The following is a 19,564-nucleotide window of genomic DNA, read 5'->3' on the forward strand; positions in this document are numbered from 1 at the left end:
TTATTTTAATAATGCTTGACATGTTTTGAGCAATTATCATAATTTCCATGTAGAATTTTCTCCCCCCTACACTTATTATACATCAATTTGTATTGTAGTTGTAACAAGTCTATATTTTTCTTTATAGGAATCGCTGTCACTCAAAATTTCTGTTTATGGTTGCTCAAATCGATCAAACCAAGAAACCACAAGGAGCTTTTATCGTTTACGTAACTTTTATTGTTTTTTTACTTTAAAAGTTGCCACCTTTAATACCGTTTTGCATCTGCTGATACTGAAATTAATATGGATACCTGCTTACCTTTTTTTTTTTTTTTTTGACTTGGTTAAATATTCACATTCTTCATGGTGTCATTTGCAGGGAAGAGAAGCTATTTTTCTGCATGGTGTCCTAGCATGTGCCTTTGGTTGTGGAGGCGGAGCTCAATAAGTGTCTCATTGAACTGGAGGCAACGTATTATTGCCACAATCCCTTTTCCTGTGATAAAATTGGATTCAAAATTCTCCAATACACAGTTTCTTTGTTAGAAGGGTATAAATGTAACTGTAGTTTTAATGTTGTCTTTGTAAATATTCACTTTCCCACATGGCCACGGTGGAGAATTCGAGGGTCACATTCAGCGGACAGACACCGCCCCACTGTATTTTTTGTATTTATTTCAGCAAATGACAAACAAAATCAAACCCATAGAAGCTCGTGAACAGTTTTGAAGTGCCTGCGTGCAAGTTATGCAAGTGACAGGCAGTGGGTTTAATCAGTGACATTATTAGATTTGCTATACGCCGTTTTCCTGTTACCTCCTCAACCTGCTTCCCTTAGTGTTTTTACACGTAGAAAAGGTGAAAATTGTATTACACCGTCCAGTTTTTTTCCCTGAACGACAAAGTGAGTTCCTATTGCAATTCTCGATTCAGCATGAATGACCTACAATGGTGAAATTTTTCACAATCACGACAGAAAATCAAAATACTGTCATGGCTAGCAGAAAGTCAGTGCGATGTAAACAAACCAGATTAGAACTGAACACGGCACGACGGCAGCTTAACATTTTTCATATCTTCTGCCTCGATGGCAGTCAAGTCTTTCAATTCAGTAGAAAAATTGCTCCTCTTTATAACATAAGGATCATGCCCAACATATGAGGTGATTTTCTGTTTATATCTATCTTTTGAAATAGTGTCTAAACCGCTACAATACGGACTTTCCTCTATGTTTTCCATTCTGTTTCTTTACTTCCTGCCCTCCAGCTGAATTTCGCACATCATCAGAACCACGTGATTGCAAACGAGCTATTGTTAGGTTATAGCAAGAAGATTTGGTTTAACAGAAAGACAGCTAAACATATCCAGAACACAAAGCAAGAAACACTATATTATGCACCAATATTGGCAGAATGTACAAATCTGACGTCTTTATAAAATGGTAAGCATGGGCAAAACCTATTTGGGAAAAATAAACCCCAGACTAGGGGAAATTCTAGTACACTTGAAGGTCAAGAACATAGAGGCACATTTCTGTTTTGGTATTTAACCCGTAGAAGTTACCTAATTGTGAATCCTTACCATCCTTAAATACAACCCACATTCACTTGAGAATTGGTGATGGATTCAAATAATGTGATTCATTTTCTCTTTAAATTCCAACAGATTTTATTTCAATTAAAGGTAAAGAACACAATAAATTAAACAAACAGGAAAAAGCTAAATGTCCAATCATTTGGAGGGATTTGGATAGCAACTGTGCCTGGCACTTGGGCCAGAGACATTTGAGGTCTAAAGCTTGCACAAATTCTCATTGCCAAGCATACATTTCCCATGATTCCACATGACAGTGGCCAGCCTTCAAAATTCAGATACAGGATGATGGAATACAGTAGAGCACATTCATTAAAACTTGAGCATGTTTCCAAGGGCAACAGAATTAAAGCTGCGATTCTTCTTTAAAATGTACTTTCAAGTGGCCCTTCATAACATAACACCATAATCTGTGCTTTCTTAAAGTAGAGGGAAAAATGAAATTAACCAAGCAAATCACTGTTTGATCAAAGCTTTGCACCTGTACACCAAATCGAAACAAAAGCACTAAATGTATACAAAGTATACAAGATTATTATTTTTTGGTATAATATTCATTACTTAGTGTACGTTAGTAATATAGAAGCGTGTGCTGTATATACCTTTCTGTCAACACTTAGTAAGTTAAGCTCTCAGAAGGTTCATCCTTCAAAAATAAAATAGAATAATAAGGGGAAAAAAAATGTTCTCAAATATCACTCAGAAATGCATGGAACTGGCACAATATAATTACTTCTGAAAGCCACATGGCTTGCTGTCCATAGAAAGGCAAGATTGGAAAGTTTTACACTGTTTTTCAAGAAAGGAAATATAAAAATGAAACAGATAATAAAGCTTAGCCTCCAGCACTTAATAATAATAATAACAATAATTATAATGATAATAACAATAAGAATTACAACAATATCAACAGTAACCATAATAATTAAAATTTGTTAATCATAGTAAGTAAAGCATAATAAAGCATTTTATTCCCATTGTCAAAGATTCTGGCACAGATTGTTAAAACAATGAATAAAAAGACATTCATGAATCTGGACACACACACGCACACACACACACACACACACACACACACACACACACACACACACACACACACACAGTGTCAAACAGAATGGTAAGGATGTGTAAAAGACCAGACAATCTCTCTCTCTCACACACAAACTAAATAAATAACCATTTAAACCCAATAAATGAACAGCAATTTCACTACAGCACACATCAGTCCCCACGGTCTCATTACAAAGCGTCTTTGTGTTTCGTCAGTTCAAATGGACTAATAACAACAGAAAGCGGTGGTTCACTGATTAAGAAATCGATGCATATTTCTGAATAATCCAGAAGTTAGAGCAATAAATATTTAGTGGGAAGGCATGATATCTCCCTGTCACATCACACGGCTTTAAGATTTCAGAGGCAGACTCAGTACAGTACAATGGCAAGGCTGCGAGGAAACGCGAGGAAAAAGTCGAACGTAAAAAGAGGGACGAGAGGAGAGAGTCTGAAATCACTTCAGTAAAGGCTTTTGAATGACATTAAACACACCCCACACACCAAACCTACAAAATACACACATTTGCATACAGGTTTTTTTTTTTTTCTTTTTTTTTTTTAAGAAACACGCCACACTGGAAACCTTCTGTATAAAACCAAACCCATCCCTGACTGTGTCCACCATGGAATGCAAATAATGAGGAAATATTATATTAAATCTACTCGTATACTCTCTCTCTCCTTTGCCATTGCTGAAGACTAGTTTTCTCTCCCATAATTGAGAGAATAAAGATTGTTGAGAACTAGAAAGAATCGTTTCTGCATAGTGTTCACCCACCTTCCCCACAACCGTTCTCTTTGTTGAAAACACAAAATCAACATCTCACTTATATGTATCTATATACATGATTTCCCCCTTGATATAAATGTTCAGGAATGAAAATTGCAACCAAATAAAACATTACAAGGCATACATTATAATTAGCAAACCTAGCACAAATGTTCATATATAACAGTCATAAGGACATACTGCGTATCCTTAAAGGTAGGTGCGGTCACCATATTCATCTATGTAAATTGGAATAAAAATGTAAACCACAGAAACAGGGAATCAATAGGAATCTAGTCAACGTTTAAAGTGCAAGTCTGTTGCGGTTTCTCTTCGCAGAAAACAACAATGTGCCAAAAAAACTGGTGCAAGTCTTCTGACGTGAACTGCTGCGCAATAGATTCGCCAGCGCCCCCTGGTGGCGGCTGACTATATGGCAAGAGCACATCTTTCGTACACTTTCTCTGTCTGACCCATCAAAGCATGGTACTGATTTTGGACAATCTCCCAAGACAACACAATCTCTTTTGTCTGAAGAAATAGCAAACACATACACAGAAACCCGTTTGGTCCTCAAGGAAGAAAGGAGACAAACTGAAGCCTGGGTCAGAAGCACATGGAGTCGGGGCGAGAAGACTCTCCACTGTCTCTCCTTTGGCAGCCCTGTGGGCATCTCAAGGATCTCTCTGTATCCGGCTCCTCCCACATACTGAGATCCGATTGCCTCACCTTAAGCATATCTCCTTACAGGAACAGGTGGTCGACCTTGGACTGGGATTCGGGCATTGGACTAGGAGATCCAACTGAAGTCTTTCTCGCTTCCCGCTCTGGCATCTCCTTCCAGAGCCGAGTCGCTTTCCTCTTTGCCATCGTCTATTGCTCTGTCGTCTCGCTGCGACATCCCTGAGCCAGCTCGCCACTTCCCGTTCTCCTCCTCCCCTTCACCTTCTCCCATCAGCTCGGCCTCCACCATCATCTCCTCTTCCCCGTCACCGTCGGCGGTGTCATCAGGGAAACGGTGGTCACCGGGATACAAAAGTTCCTCTTCTGGCGAGCCGTCCTCGCCGTTCTGGTCCAGCAGGGCAGCCATGCCTCGACCTGAGCAGTCTGCGCAGACGCCGTGGCGACGAGAGCCGTGTTTGATGCCCACGCTGGCGGCCGACATGAAGACTCGACTGCATACTTTACACACGTACTTCTTGTCCTTACTGTGCACCTGAGAAAGAGTGACAAGGCAGTGTTAAGTGACAGCACTTCATTTCTTTTACAAAAAAGTACTGTGGCAGTACCATCATAACACCATAGTACACTATTTGTTTGTTAAAGCTATATAATACGAGAGGCTTACAGTGACCCTGTTTAAGCCTGGAATTAAGATGTGTCTCAGGTGATCTGTGGCTAGTTGCATACAAGTTAGTCATCTAATTTTCTCTTTTAAGTCATGAGGTAGATTGGTCTAATTTGAATTTGCAAAGGTTTAGATTCAAAGGTTTTGATTTCTCTTTTAAATCATGAGGTAGTCTGGATTGCAAGAAGGAAGAAGGATCTGAAAAGTAAGACTTGGCTAATAGCTAGTTACTCAGACTAGTTCCTAAAACAGTCTTAACATTGTGGCTGTGTTTATGCAACTGGCCCCTGATCACTGGTGGACAATGTTAAAAACGTGTAAACAGGGTCCGGCGGCCTATTTTGAAATCAGGAAACACTCAGATTGTATTTGTTAATAGTCAAAATTGCATGTGACCACACTGGATTCATACAACCACAACAGTAAAGCATGCACAGCCAAAGTTCAGTTAATACAGGTACTCCGGTTAATGAGATTTTTGCTCAACATGGCATGCCGAAGCAACAGCAATATAAAACACCCCAATACTCAATAAATAATTTGATATATTTAGAATAATTCTTTCACCACGTAATATAGTTTCACAGCCTTTTTGTCCTTTGTACACCACAGCTCCTTCAGCATTTGAACTTAATCAACAGAGACCAGAAATGTGTTTCTCTTTTAACTCAATTTATACTGGATATCATTTAGCATAATCAGTAAAATTAAAGCTACACTATAGCTGCGTTTCCACTGCAGGAACTTTCCCCAGGAACTAGGGACTTTAGGGTGGTACTCGGTATGTTTCGACTGCAGGGACCAGGGTCTAAATGAAGTTCCAGGTAAAAATTTCCCCCTCAGAAAGTCCCTGCTCGCGAGGTAGTACGTTTTCAAAGTTTAGGAACTTTTGGGGGTGGGACTTGAGCGCTGAACATGCTGATTGGTTGAGTTCACGCAGCATTTTGATTGGTTGATGCCACGCAGCATTTTATTTCAACCACCATTTTTAAAAGTCTGTTGCGGTGCGTGCAGTAAGAGTTTTTTGCTATTCAAATCAACAATGGACAACCGATGGACTGACGACGAGGTTCAGGCTTTATTAAGCTAATATGCGGAGGATGAAATCCAGTGGGAGCTGGAAAGTCCTATGTCACCGGACTAATTTGCCTAATCTTCATGGTACTACCGCGATGGAAATGCAGACAGTAACAGGTCTGGGGGAAATTTGCTATTTTGCATGATGCATGGTCAGTTTTTCTTGTTCGTTGTGACAATAAATGTTCAGCTTTACACTGCCCAGAGTCAGAGTTACTATTCTCTCTGTATGGATATGACGTGAAATGCATGGTTGAACGATGGATTTTTTACCCAAAATCCATACAAATCATTTATTATATTACTTCTACACTAAAAACAATGTGGTGTAAATACATTATTCAGACACAAGTAGCTTTCTCTCATCTGTTATTTTAAACTGCATTTAGTTTGATTTTGTTTCGAGTTATGTTGTCATTTTAATTTTTTTGAATTTTTTTTTAGGTTTACAAAACAAAACTTTCCCAGTACCCTCAAGAACCTGCTTAAGTACATCTTAGGTTACCCTGGTTGGGAATAATTGATATACAGCAGTTAATTAGGCTATTTACAGTTGCCTAGCAACATGCCACATTAATGTAGAATGTACATTTTATCCAAAATTTATCTGCACTTTATACTGGCTTTAAAGCACTGATCTATATAAATGACTGGATTGCTCCTAACATCATAAAAATCGAAGCCACCGCGCCGCAATATTGGTCTTCCCTAGTATTCCCCAGCATTCTATTGAATTAATAGGAAATCATCTGATTTTAATGAGAAAACATTACCTAACGAGTCAGCGTTTTTATATCTGAAGTCTCCTTTTACATTCTTACAACGTAAATGTCTTAAACATTTAAATAGTTATTTGTATAAAGTCTGGAATTTCTCCTGCTTATTAAAAGTTCTGTTCATCTTCATTACAGTAGACAATATCATATCAGCTGACGGATGAGACACCTTAGCATTTATATTACAAATGTCACAATGATTATTCTGAAATCTGAATGCAGATTTATGCTTTGTAAGGCATACGCATACAACTTAATTTGTCATGTACAGTTATTTACTGTGGTTTGTAATTATGTTGTGTTATATAATACTGTTTTTATTCTGTAAATGATTCAACAGTGTTTTCATTAACAGCATGTATTTTGAAGCAGTAAAGATAACTACTTAAATGTTGGTTAAATGAATAATTAGCTCAACAATCAGGGCTTGACATTAACTTTTTTGCCCGCCAGCCACTGTGGCTAGTGGTTTTCCAAAGTTACTAGCCACTCAGCATTTTCACTGGACACAATTTTGACAGTCAATTTTGCAAATCAAGACTACATTGTATATCAGCTGGTATGTACAAGTGGGCAAGTGGTGGGCAATATAAGCATAATATGAGAAATTGTATGTTATTTTTGTTAGGCTATATAAAAAGAACAAAGAAGCAAATTACAAATAGTAAATTTAAAAAATTCTTTTTTCAGATACAGTAGGTTTAGTTAACATGTATACATTTATTTAACATCTTTTGTTTTTTGATTAACATTAATGACAGACAGGTATTTAATTGGGCTGCTGAATGCATGAACGTAATATACTGACACATATCAAGGCTGTATTCACGTGATAGCCTACTCCACACGATGGGCATTTTGACATCAGTGTGTGCGTGTATTTGACTATTCAGGCGCAAGGAGAACTGATCGCGCGAGAGAGAGAGCGCTTCTGCTGTGTGTCATTCAGCGTGATTCCGCCTATCCCGCCTTCACTAACAGCAAGTTAATCGATAAAGAATTGTGATTGAATTGTAATTTTGTGCTACAACAAGCTTGGCTACCTTTCATTTGGCTGTAGGCTAAAATTATATTCAAGCCACCAAAGTGGCTACTGGGAGTGGCTGCCTTACCCGCCACAGCTGAAATCTACCTGCATTTGGCGGGTTGGCGGGTGTTAATGTCAAGCCCTGTCAACAATATATACAAATAACACTTAATTCATATGCAAACTGTCATGCTAGTAAAAAGCCACAGAATTTGAGCTGACCTGTAGCTTTTTAATGGTTTCCAAGATCTCCAAGAGTCTGAGGACGTTGTCAACAAAAAGACATCAGGAAATAATAGCTTCACAACTTATTCAGAGAAATTACGCTGACTGCGTATGGATTTAAAGACATGAAGCTTTATTTCCGAGCATTTATACTGTCGCCCGAGCATGGTAAACCTTGGATTTTAATACAAAATAGTGCAATATAACAACAATATAGTATGTATCAATCAATCAATTTCTGCTAATAATCTCTGATATATGTTCATGCTTAATATTTCCTGCATAATTATATTTATAAAGAAATTTATTTTGTGTTAGTTCAGTTACCTGTGTCGGCAGTGTGCAGTAGATACACCCATCTTAACGAGTTCTGTATATCGCTTATCCTGCCCGAAAATACCATAAACATTACAGATAATGTCCGAAGCAGCAATTAATTTACATACATATATCCTAAAAACTTATCCTGTCCCACTGATATGCTGCAAAAATTGGGTGATTTTTAGGTCAATGTTTTGGCTGTAAGTCAATGATGCCCTCTGTTGGTAGGGAATATTAATATGGCCGCTCAAACACTTCTAGTGGCTTCACCGCCTGCTGGTAGTTTAGAATGTAAATTTATATAGATCAGTGCTTCTAAGACGTTTTCATTTAGGCATTTGAAAGATGCTTCTATCCAAAGCGGCTTAAACTGGATTTAAAGTATACATTTTATTGTTAAGAGAATTCCTTGGGAGTCAAACTTAAGACCTTGACATTGTTAATGCCATGCTCTGCTGTAGTACAATCACTTATGGTACATTTTATTAGCATTACATGTATACATATACTGTGCTAACATGTCTTCAAAATCATCTTGAACAGTAGCAGACGGTGTATCCGCAGTCATTGCTTGCTTCACAGGAGAAAAGAAGCATTTCAGCCAAGTACAGTCTCTTTTGTACAGACCTTTGAATTTTTTTACCATATTATAACGAAGCGGTGACAACATGCGGTGGTGTAGCATATCGGGTGTGATCCATCATGCTGCGGATCATGAATTAAGCAATGTTTAGGTGTTAAACGTTTCAGCGCTAAGCAGAAGCAGCGCTGTCTGTTATCATGTCACACTATTACAGGCCCTTTGATATGCTCAAAACCAGAGCTAATTTCTGTGGCACGTCGCTTAGCCACACAGAGACCAAGAACGTGCCAAAGCATGTTTATGAGTGCCTCCCATGAGATGATACAGTAAATGCAGGCTTTAAGAAAGAGAAAAGGAGAGGAGGTGTTAAAAGACTCCTGGCAATAAGGGCAGAGAAAAACTGAGATAAGAGGGGTTTATGGGATATGGCTGAATCTTGTATTTAATAGGGGCCCACTAGAGACTCGAATGTCTCCCACACAAACATCTTTACAAAAAGCACATATGCTGTTTAGTCTTTCAAAAAAAATTAAAAAATTAAATGTTAAACCATGTGCTTGGAAATTTGTAATATTTAATAAAGAGCATTTTATTTTGTGGAATATTCAGTATATTTTTTGTTAAACCAGTGTTATCTTAATCAGTCTGCAGTGCCGTATACTATTATCAGCAAAGACATAAAGTTGCTCCGCACTCACTGCCGCCCCCTGTTGGTGCTGCCAGCATAGTACTGAACTCACCAGTGTGTGGCGTTTCATGTGCTCCCTCCGGGTGAACTTCTTCCCGCAGATCTCACAGGGATACGGCCTCTCTCCCGTATGCGAGCGCATGTGCCTCTTCAGGATGCACTGGTGCATGGCGGAAAAACTGCAGTATGGGCACTTAAACTTCTTCCTGATCACTGTGAAGTCGTTAACTGTGGATAGAGATGAAGAGATGTGAGGAGAGCTGATCAGAGTCTGAACACATGCAGGTTAAGCCACTGGAAATATGAGAGTTAATATGTGAGAAGTGTTAAAGCCCTGCACATGGCAATAATGCCAAACCTACTTACCAAGGCACTGGGCTAATCCCTCTCTCTCGCTCTTTATTGAGTAGAATGACTTTAATTAACAGCCGTCATTGCTGCATTAACATTATAGTTGATTCATGTTAACCCTAATTATTTTAATGGGTGGTGTTTGGGCTACTTTTCATTTGAGGAGCATCTGTAAAGCCATAAGGGATGAATAGACAGACCGTGAGGGGTGAAAGAAGGAAATGACTCTACATCAGAATAAGTCAACAGGAAGAACATTTTCAGGTCATGAAAAGAACTTATATTTTGCTTAAAAAGGGCCATTTTTAGTGCCATTAAGTGTTTTTTTGTTTGTTTGTTTGTTTTTTCATCATATGGAAGCTATTTCCGCCACTGCATAAAAAATAAAAAAGTAATTGCGACTTTTTATCTCAATTCTGACTTTTTTCTCACAATTGCGAGTTTACATCTCACAATTCTAACGTTTTTGTCAGAATTGCGTGATATAAACTCACAATTCTGAGGGGAAAAAAGTCAGAATTGTGAGATAAAAAGTCACAATTATCTTTTAAAATGTTTTATTCCGTGGTGGAAACAAGCTTCCATAGCATTGTGACAATATTTTTATAATAATTAAACATTTATCAACACCAAATTGCATCACATTACTGTGATGCACAAATTTGGCAGTTTGTTTTATTTATTTATTTATTTTTTATTCAATGCATTTAGCATCATAAACTAACATTAAACAACAATCTAGGCTAATGCTAATTTATAAATATACTATTGTTCATCAATTCAATTAATGTTCATTTATAAAGTTTGAAATGTTAAAAATATAAAATTAAATTCAACATTTTCACTTTATTAACTAATGTAAAAGAGTAACCATATTCTGAAGTACTCTCTCTCTCTCTCTCTCTATATATATATACAGAGCTGGGTAGTAATGGATTACATGTAATCTGGATTATGTAATCAGATTCCAAAAATCAAGTACTTGTAATTAAAGTAAACTACTTTTTAAAAAACTCGTAATCAGACTACAGTTACTTTTTTATGGATTACATGATTACATATTATTTACACAATGGCAGTAAGTTGTTCACAATTCATTGATTCTCCTAATTGTTTTTTTTTTTTTTAACGTTTATATTTATTTTCCCTAATAAACCTGCCGCAAGTATACGTTCGGTTTGTGATTCTTCGAGTTTTTCTGGCGGTGAGGGGGAGGGGTGTGGAATCGTGCACAGAAATCGGCAACAACAAGAATATTTGTTTTTGTAATGTTGCTGTTTTCTAAATTTATTAATTAAGTAAATATGTTTTAAAATCATAAGATGTGATTTTGTTTTATTCAATGTTACTATCAGGTACATTAGTGTTAGTATTTTGAAGTATTGACTGTCCATACATTGCACTTTAAAAAGAATCTGCTGAGGCTCTCGTTGGTGAATAGAATATATTTTTTGGAATATATTTTTTCTTTGTATCTGTCAAAATAGTACAAGATTATCCCACAATATATGTGACATCACATAAGGGTTAGCACAAAAGTAATCTAAATGTAATCCAAAAGTAGTCAGATTACGTTACCAAAAATGTGTAATCTAAAAGATTATATTACTGACTACAATTTTTGTCATGTAATTTGTAATCAGTAACTGATTACAATTCATAAGTAATCTACCCAGCTCTGTGTGTATATATATATATATATATATATATATATATACACACACTACTACATACTATGCTATAATATAGCTACTATATGGTAGTATAATAAAGTTTAATTTATGTTTTATGTAATTTATTTTATTCAGTGCAAAAAAGTACAGTAAGATCACTTGTAAATGGCCAGTGTTTATATTATTATTAATGCCACTTTCACATCAGTTATTGTATATCCTTTCCAATCCTTTCACTGTGTCATCTAGTGGCAGACACTGAAGATAGCCAATGCTCTTCTAGCACTTACAAACTGCAAGAGATACTCTCCCTAACTCACCTGCCCTTAGCTACCAAAAGCAGCCCCAAAAGACAGTTTCCTTAGCAACCACAGCCCTGAAACAGATTTTACTGCTCAAATTCAACAAAGAAAGATGAAAAACCCACAACGCAGCATAACATAGCTTCCTATTGTTTGCTGAACAATTGCTGCACAAATTATCAACCCAAACTCACAAAACCAAACATCAATTCCACATGTTCTTGTTCTAATTTTTCCATCTTCTGTTCAGAAAGATTCAGACAGAGGCAACCATGCTTCATACTGTGATGACTGTAATCTCATTAGACAGTGGTCTAAACTGGCTCAGCTAATAAGCTGATGAGCACCATTTAGGTAAGAACAGACCTGAAGCCCAGGTTTACCTAATAATCCATACACATCAATGACCTGATGAGCATGTGCTGAAACAAAGCAAATTTACGACTTCAGAATATGAACAGCTGCCCTGGAACTTTGACATTCTACACTTTTTAAACACCTGATGGTCAGACCTAATCTATGGCAACAAGCTGAAATTTGAGGTAGCAAATAAACCTCATGTGACCCTCCAAATAAAATACTTTTATTTGATAATAGGCTCTCAGCATTTCTTTTAGTTATTTGTAAAATAAAATAACCACACAGTTTTAATGATGCTTTACAGAAAAATTTATTGTCTACAAAATTACAACCAACCAGTTACACAATAGAATTGCTCCAGAATACATAATTTACAGAAATCTGTGCTTAAGTTCATTTCAGTAATAAAAATAGTGCAATTCGAAACAGTTGTGACTGAGATTTCTGATGTTTTTACACCCACCGTTCAATCCTCTTGAAACTATATGAGTTCATCAGTCCTTTCATTTCCTGAGGAGAAAGTGCTAAGACCTTGAAAACTTGCAGTGCAAATCTCTCTTGTTCTCTCTCTATGCATAGGTGCTGAACAGTGATTCCTTTCACAAATCACCCCACATTCAACACAGTAAATCAAAATTCGAATTTCGAATATTCGTCGAATTTAAAATAAAAATCCACAAAAGGGAGCATTCAGATTTTAGGTGTGCATCATACAGCGTTATCAGTGGCGCACGAGATGCGATAATGATGCAAAAGTTGTTGCGTTTTAATGTTTTAGGCTATCCAGTTAAACCCACTAGATGCGGCACTGCTGTGTTGTTCATTCAAAACACTGCAGAAATCAAGAAGCTCAATGCGGAGAAGATCATGGTTACATCAAAAGCGTATCAAGCTGTTTACACAGAACACTGCTTTTCCATTGTTTTCTATGTAAACCTGCGCTAGACGGACATCTTTGACCGCTGCACTTTCGCCTCACACAAGAGAGCCACATGTTTAGAAAGCCATGTGAAGTTAAAAGAAGTTCAGCTTTAAAAGAGACTGGGGGGTTTTTCCACTCCACTTCATTTCATGTTTTTAAACGCAAAAAAGTACTCTGTGTAATCGGCGCTTTGGCTCTTTGTATTAAACTGTGTATAAATGCATGCTGTTTCGTTCACAATTGTTTATGCAATTTCCGAAATTATATTTGATTTTTAAATGTTAGTTTAAATGTTATACGCTTTTTTTTTTTTTTTTTTACAGGCAGTCATGTTATTTCATTGCTTTGAATAAATAATTGAATGAGGTGCATTAATATGCGTTTACATCGCGGTCTAAAGTACCATGAATATTAGTCAAATTAGTCCGGTGACGTAGGATGTATATTTTCAGGTATACCTTTTCATTGCGGGTCGCCATTTCCATTTCCCACTGGATTTCGTCCTCCGCATATAAAGCTTGATAAAGCCTGAACCTCGTCGTCGGTCCATCGGTCATATTTTTTAAACTCCGTTGTTGATTTGAATAGCAAACAACTCTTACTGCATGCACCGCAACAGACTTTTAAAAATGGTGGTTGAAATAAAATGCTGCGTGAACTCAACCAATCAGCATGTGCCCAAGTCCCACCCCCGAAAGTTCCTGAACTTTGAAAAACTACTACCTTGCGATCCGGGATTTTCTGACTGCAGTTTTACCCAGAACTGCAGTCGAAACACTCTGAATACCACCCCAAAGTCCCTAGTTCCTGGAGAAAGTTCCTGCTGTGGAAACGCGACTTTGGAATGTTGTGTTCCAAGCAGATGTGCTGATTGACAAAGAAACGCAACAAAGCTTTACAAATAACACACACTGGATAGTCTATGCAAACAGAATATCACAGCAGAGCGTGATCAAGACCTTTACAAAGATGCCAAACAAACATCTCCATATTTTCTGAGAGGAAAAAAAATAAATGAAGAGACCTCTGGGAGACTTGGGTACAAGACTCCTGGGTAATTTTAGAGTGGTCTTAGTGTGACAATAATCCACTTTTCTTTTTCACTACATTGTCAGTAAGAATGATGTTGACACATTCACAGTTACTGCTAAATTAGATTTACTGCATAAGGGCGCCTACACGCTAGAGTTTACCCTGCATCAGAAAACACTGCAAAACCATTGATTTCAGTTAGGACAGTCCATCACAAAGACAAAGAAGAAAAATGCCAGTGACACTCAAAAGTTGTGAAAATGTTAACTTTTGCTGCAATGCGCACTGACAGGCATGACCAATCACAGAGATTCTCAGAGAAGAGAGTCGAGTTTCAGAAAAAAATTTGCTGTATTTCCGCTTGATTTCAAACGAACTTCTAAACTCTTACACACTCTCAAAATGGATCTAACACTTCCCTTACCTGCCAAATGCTCCATCAGAGCTTCCTCTAATGTGTAAGCACCCACTGATACACTAGTGAACATGTCATAACAGTATGACATATGTTGTGTGTGAAAATCAAAATGAGTGTAACTTTGCCTCCAGGTATTACTACAAGTGTAGACTGCAGAGATGATTTCCCAGAACTCTCTACTAGATACGTTTGTGGTTTGACCACTCAATGGCACAGCTAACTTTTAAGATAAAAAAAAGAGATCTTAATTCACTTCAGACACTTCCGTCTTCAACAGTCACTAAAAGTGGGTAAACTCTACGAGACACAAAACACAACCACAGTTCCATCTATGTTAGCAAGGGCCCAGAAAACACCCTCAATCCCCTTTCTCTTCTCCTCTGGCTGTGTTAAGAGTCATGAATTGGAGACTAGTTTGAGATCACACAAGGACAGGTCACAACTCTTACATCTCCTTTAACTGTGCAATTTAGGGTCAGCATGGGTAAGAGCAGAGAAGAGCTAATTACTGACATAATTCGATGCACTTGCATACTCGTGCGCACACACTTGAAAAAGAGGGTGCGAAGCAGGGTGAAAGATTTAGGACATTCCCTAATCTTTCCTCATCCCTTATCATCTCCTTCCACTCAAGCGCAGAATGCAAGAGAGAGATTGCCCTGCAGAGGGCAGCATTGTGCACAGGTTTAACAGCTGAATTCACTACTTAACATCTCGACCAGTTACAGAGACCCCTGTGCCTGAGTCCGTATTGCAGTCTAAGCATAATAAGATTAGTTCGCTGGTAGATGGGTGCAAAGCCACCCAAAATGAAAAAGCATTGGCATTCAGTGCACCGAGATCACTATGTTCTCCAGTCTTCAGTGAGAACTTAAATAATCCTGCGTGGTACAAAAAGCAGACAGCACTATATGCAATAAGAAATGCCATAAAACATCTTTATTTTGCATAGCAGTTGTGCCGATCAGCAGCCATATGCAGTAGTCATAAAAAACCTGACGATTTAGATATTTCAAAAACATATAAATCTGACATACAGTTAAAAAGAAATGTAGAAATGTCAACAGTGCTGTGGCTCAAAGTTGGGAAAGGCCTGAATTGGGATGACCTGAAGTTTTTAAAACATTCCCTTATTGAAATAAAGAGTTTTGCTGGTTTGGAGAATCAGTCGTCTATACGGATGTGGTCGTGGTCATCTTCCCTTAAGCCGTGCAGATTCCACAGCTGCTCGGTGGGCGAGATTCCCGACTGACAGCAAACCTTGCCATGGGTGGCCAGGTTTTTCTGCGTGCTGAAGGTTCGGGAGCAAGCGGGGCACGTGTACACGCGCTCGCTGGAATGCACGGACGACAGGTGGCGGTTCAGGTCCGTGCGGTCACGAAAGTGCTTGAGGCAGTACACGCACTGCATCAGCTTCCGTTTGAGGTGGATGGTCTTCTCATGGCGGTCGGCGTTGGACTTGAGAGTGAAGCTGGCGGGACACTGCGAGCAGTGGTAGCGTGCTGGCGGAGGGTTGAGCGGTGACGCGGCCACTATGGGGCGATGGTGGTCGAGGCAGTCCAGCGAGAGGGCCATGAGCGAGAGCGTGTGGCTGTATTCGTGCTGTCTCAGTTGAAGCAGGCTGCTAAACAGTTGCTTACACAGAGAGCAGGCGAGCTCCTGCCGCCAGCCCGGCCCTCCGCCCTGCACCTCCGCCACACACACTCCATGCTTCTCCTCCACCATCTGATCTTCCTCTACAGGAACCTGGATGCGCTCCAGCCCTGAGAGGGAGGGAGAGAGAGAGATGTGAGAACTAACGCCAGGATATCGGCTTATGTATGTGAAAAATAACAGGCAGTCATGTGGCGGGCCATCGGCATCACAGACGCCACACATACCTGCATTGTTATTTAGACTGTTGTCTTCCTCTTGCATTTCCTCCTGTAATAATACACACAACATGCAAATCAACACTTGTGTACTTCTGATCCCAGGTCTGTATAGAGGTGTGTTCTCCTGAGGCATGCAAGTTCATGAGGTAAAACACACAAACAGACACACTGGAAAAAGAAGAGGGAGGAAAAAAAGAAAAGCAAAGAAACAGTAGAAGCAAGAGAACCTGAGATGCAAAAAAAAAAAAAAAAAAACATGCAAAGAAAGTTGATGGTCTTTACTGCAAAATTATTTTTTAATCAGTATTTTTTTCTTTGCTAATTTCCAGTAAAATATATTTTAGACAATGATATATTTAGACAAATATATTTTCTCCTTTAGACAATGAAAATGAAAGTCTTGCTTTTATCTATCTATCTATCTATCTATCTATATATATATATATATATATATATATATATATGTAGTAATCTATATATATATATATATATATATTTTTTTTTTTTAAATTATAATTCTACTTACAATACTGTATTTTTAGAATTCTAATATTTAACCTTTAAATAATTAAAAACTCTTTACCAGTAGGGTAATAAAAAAAATTTTTAAATTATATTTTCTGCAAAGTCCTGCAAAGTAAATGTATCTTATTTTAGTGATGTTTAGATATTTTTACTGGAAAAAAAGGATAAAAATGACAAAGTTTGGTGAACAACCAGCCAGATTTGTGTAAAGTATTAATGGTTTGTCTACTATTTTGATTCATTCAGCTGGGGCTTTTCGATAGCATATCCAACAGGTGGAGACAAAGAAAACTCCTGGCCCACATTGGGATATTTAAAATTTGTCTATAAGGAGAGGTGTGTGTTTGTTTGGAAGGTGGAGGGTTACAGGTCTAATTGTTTTTTCAACCGTGCTCTGAGATGCATGCAGCTTGTATGTGTATAGGTGTGGCCCTTCCCCCTTATTCTCGTTCTGCCCTCCCTTGCGTAAGAGTGACACATTATGGTTTAAGCAAACAGATGGCTTGTCCACAGAGATGGTACAACTTCTTGGGGGGGAGGTCCTGCGAAACCAAATGCCACCTCAGCACTCACAGGGAGAATGCAATTTCCTGCTTACACTCAAGAAAACAAAAACCAAAAACCCACCCTGCCCCTCTGCATTGTCTGTCACTATTGATTTCTACCACCACCTGGATCCCCCTCTTATCAGAAGATCCTCAGCTGAGGCTTTTTTTTCTTTCCCATAACTTTTTTTTCTTTTCTAACCCAGAATGGCAAATGCACAGGGTGCTCAGAAAACTATCCTGAAGTCTGATTTTTGGGGTTGAAATCTGTAGAATTCTGTGCAATGGATGTGAATATGGTAAAATGTGTTAAACATAACTACCATAGATATTAAGGCGGACATAACCCATTGATTCCTGTCCAAATATAACTTCCATATTTGGTCCCCTCAATCTTAAATACTTAAGATTGGATAAAGACATAAAAGAAACATTTTTGATACATTTTTCTCATGGAAAGGAAGAAAAAGCAGAAACATGAATTAAAAAGAAACAGCGAACATGCAGGAACAGAGCTGGCAAAAAGAAAAAAAAGGCAACAAATCTACAGAAATCCGACAGATTCTTAAAGAGGATATATACCAAGAGACGCACACAAAGCTGAAGGATAAGTGGCCTATAGGGTATTGTTGGACTTACCTCAGTGGGTGAGGCCTTCAGGGCCTGTTCCGCATAGAGCTTGTCTGGGGGGCCCCCAGACTGTGACATATCGAGGGCCCCTGGGGGCCGCAGCACTGATGGCGGAGGCGGCAGTAGAAGAGGAAGAGGAGGAAGAGTAGACTGAAGAGAAGATGAAGACGCCCCGTGTTTGCTATCAAACAGGGCCCCTGGATGGTGGGAGCTGCTGCTGCCATTGGAGCAACGAGGCCCTGAGGAGCACAGGAAATGAGTCTCACCCACCTACTCTCAGACCAGCGGCCATCTTCCATACAGCAGCAGAGAGAGAGGAGGAGGAGGAAGAGGAGGAGGAGGGAGGGGGCAAGGGGCACACATAGCCTTCATTTAGAACCAGAGAGGGAGAGGAGGGAAGAGATGAAGAGACCGGAGTGGGGTTAGGGCTTGGCCTCTCTCGCTCTGTTTTTTTGGTCCTCTCCATCCACCCACGTGCACACACAAGGGATGGCTGTATGTGTGTGTGTAAGTGAGCGATAAAGAAATAGGAAAGAAGAGGCTTTTAAATGATGGCGGAAGTTTTCTTCATTTTAAAACCACATCAGGCTACTTGCCAGAATCCGTGCAAAATTCAAACGTGATATACACAAAATAGTCGGCAGACGCCAAGAGCAGCAAAGGTTCAGAGGAAGGTGAAATATTTACACCAATTATATAACGTTGAGGGACAAATGAGACATTTTTATTTGACTTCTTCGATGGATGATTTGTCTTTAATTACTGTATAGAACAAAAAATCTTTGATGTATAGTAATTAGGTATGTCAGTTAATGTTAATTTGATTAACCGAATATTCTAATTATTTTTAACCCCACCATCTATTGATTGTTTTCTGAATAGTTGATTAATCCTTTGGTTAATTTACCAATAAATAATAACTAACTAATCTATGTATGAACTTTTACCTAATGATATTATTTATCACAAAAGATAAGGTTTGCAGTGTAGGCCTAATTAGGAAAGGTGTTATTGCGGCGTTCAGTCACTTTTTGGGATTTACAGCAGCAATTGCATACAAGTGTGAACCCTGAAATGTTTTTTTCATTCAGGAGATTAAAGTAGCTGCTTAAATATGTTCATTCAGCTGTATGATCAAACAGCTGAAGTCACAACCGCATTCTAACTAACCATAGCCGTAACCATAGTGACATTATCAAACATGGTGGTGTCCATAAAACAGTGAAGTTTTACGAGGATTGACAGTGCATAATTAAATAAATGAGTCCAATCGAGGTGTGAGTTCATCCATTAGATATTTTAAATAACAAACAACAGTGTTAAATGCTTTGCAACCACTTGCAGAGAGTACGTTTGAGCCGCATTTCTCACAGCCTCGCACTCATGGCAGCTCGTAGAAAACAGAATGCTGTATGAACGCAGCCATATTAATCACAAAATGTGTGACGTCTCCTACGTTTTGAGGTAGGAGAGCCCCAGGATGTTTT

At 38.5% G+C, this 19,564-nt stretch overlaps 1 protein-coding gene across 3 annotated transcripts in view; it reads right to left on the minus strand.

The window, feature by feature from the left end:
• Nucleotides 1–1,625: 1,625 nt before the first annotated feature.
• zbtb46 (zinc finger and BTB domain containing 46) overlaps nt 1,626–19,564 on the minus strand; it is an 89,798-nt gene continuing 71,859 nt past the window's right edge. For 2 of the 3 annotated variants that reach the window (XM_051879762.1, XM_051879761.1), the window contains exons 4-6: nt 18,087–18,316; nt 16,384–16,426; nt 15,428–16,266 (exon numbers count right to left, since the gene is read on the minus strand). In XM_051879762.1, the coding sequence (XP_051735722.1) occupies nt 15,668–16,266; nt 16,384–16,426; nt 18,087–18,316 (872 nt within the window). In that variant the 3' untranslated portion in view covers nt 15,428–15,667. Of the gene's footprint in view, nt 4,617–9,497; nt 9,674–15,427; nt 16,267–16,383; nt 16,427–18,086; nt 18,317–19,564 lie in introns of those variants that run through there. The other variant, XM_051879763.1, reaches the window with a different exon arrangement.

The sequence above is a fragment of the Ctenopharyngodon idella genome, chromosome 22 (assembly GCF_019924925.1).
Source record: "Ctenopharyngodon idella isolate HZGC_01 chromosome 22, HZGC01, whole genome shotgun sequence".
Classification (NCBI taxonomy): Eukaryota; Metazoa; Chordata; class Actinopteri; order Cypriniformes; family Xenocyprididae; genus Ctenopharyngodon; species Ctenopharyngodon idella.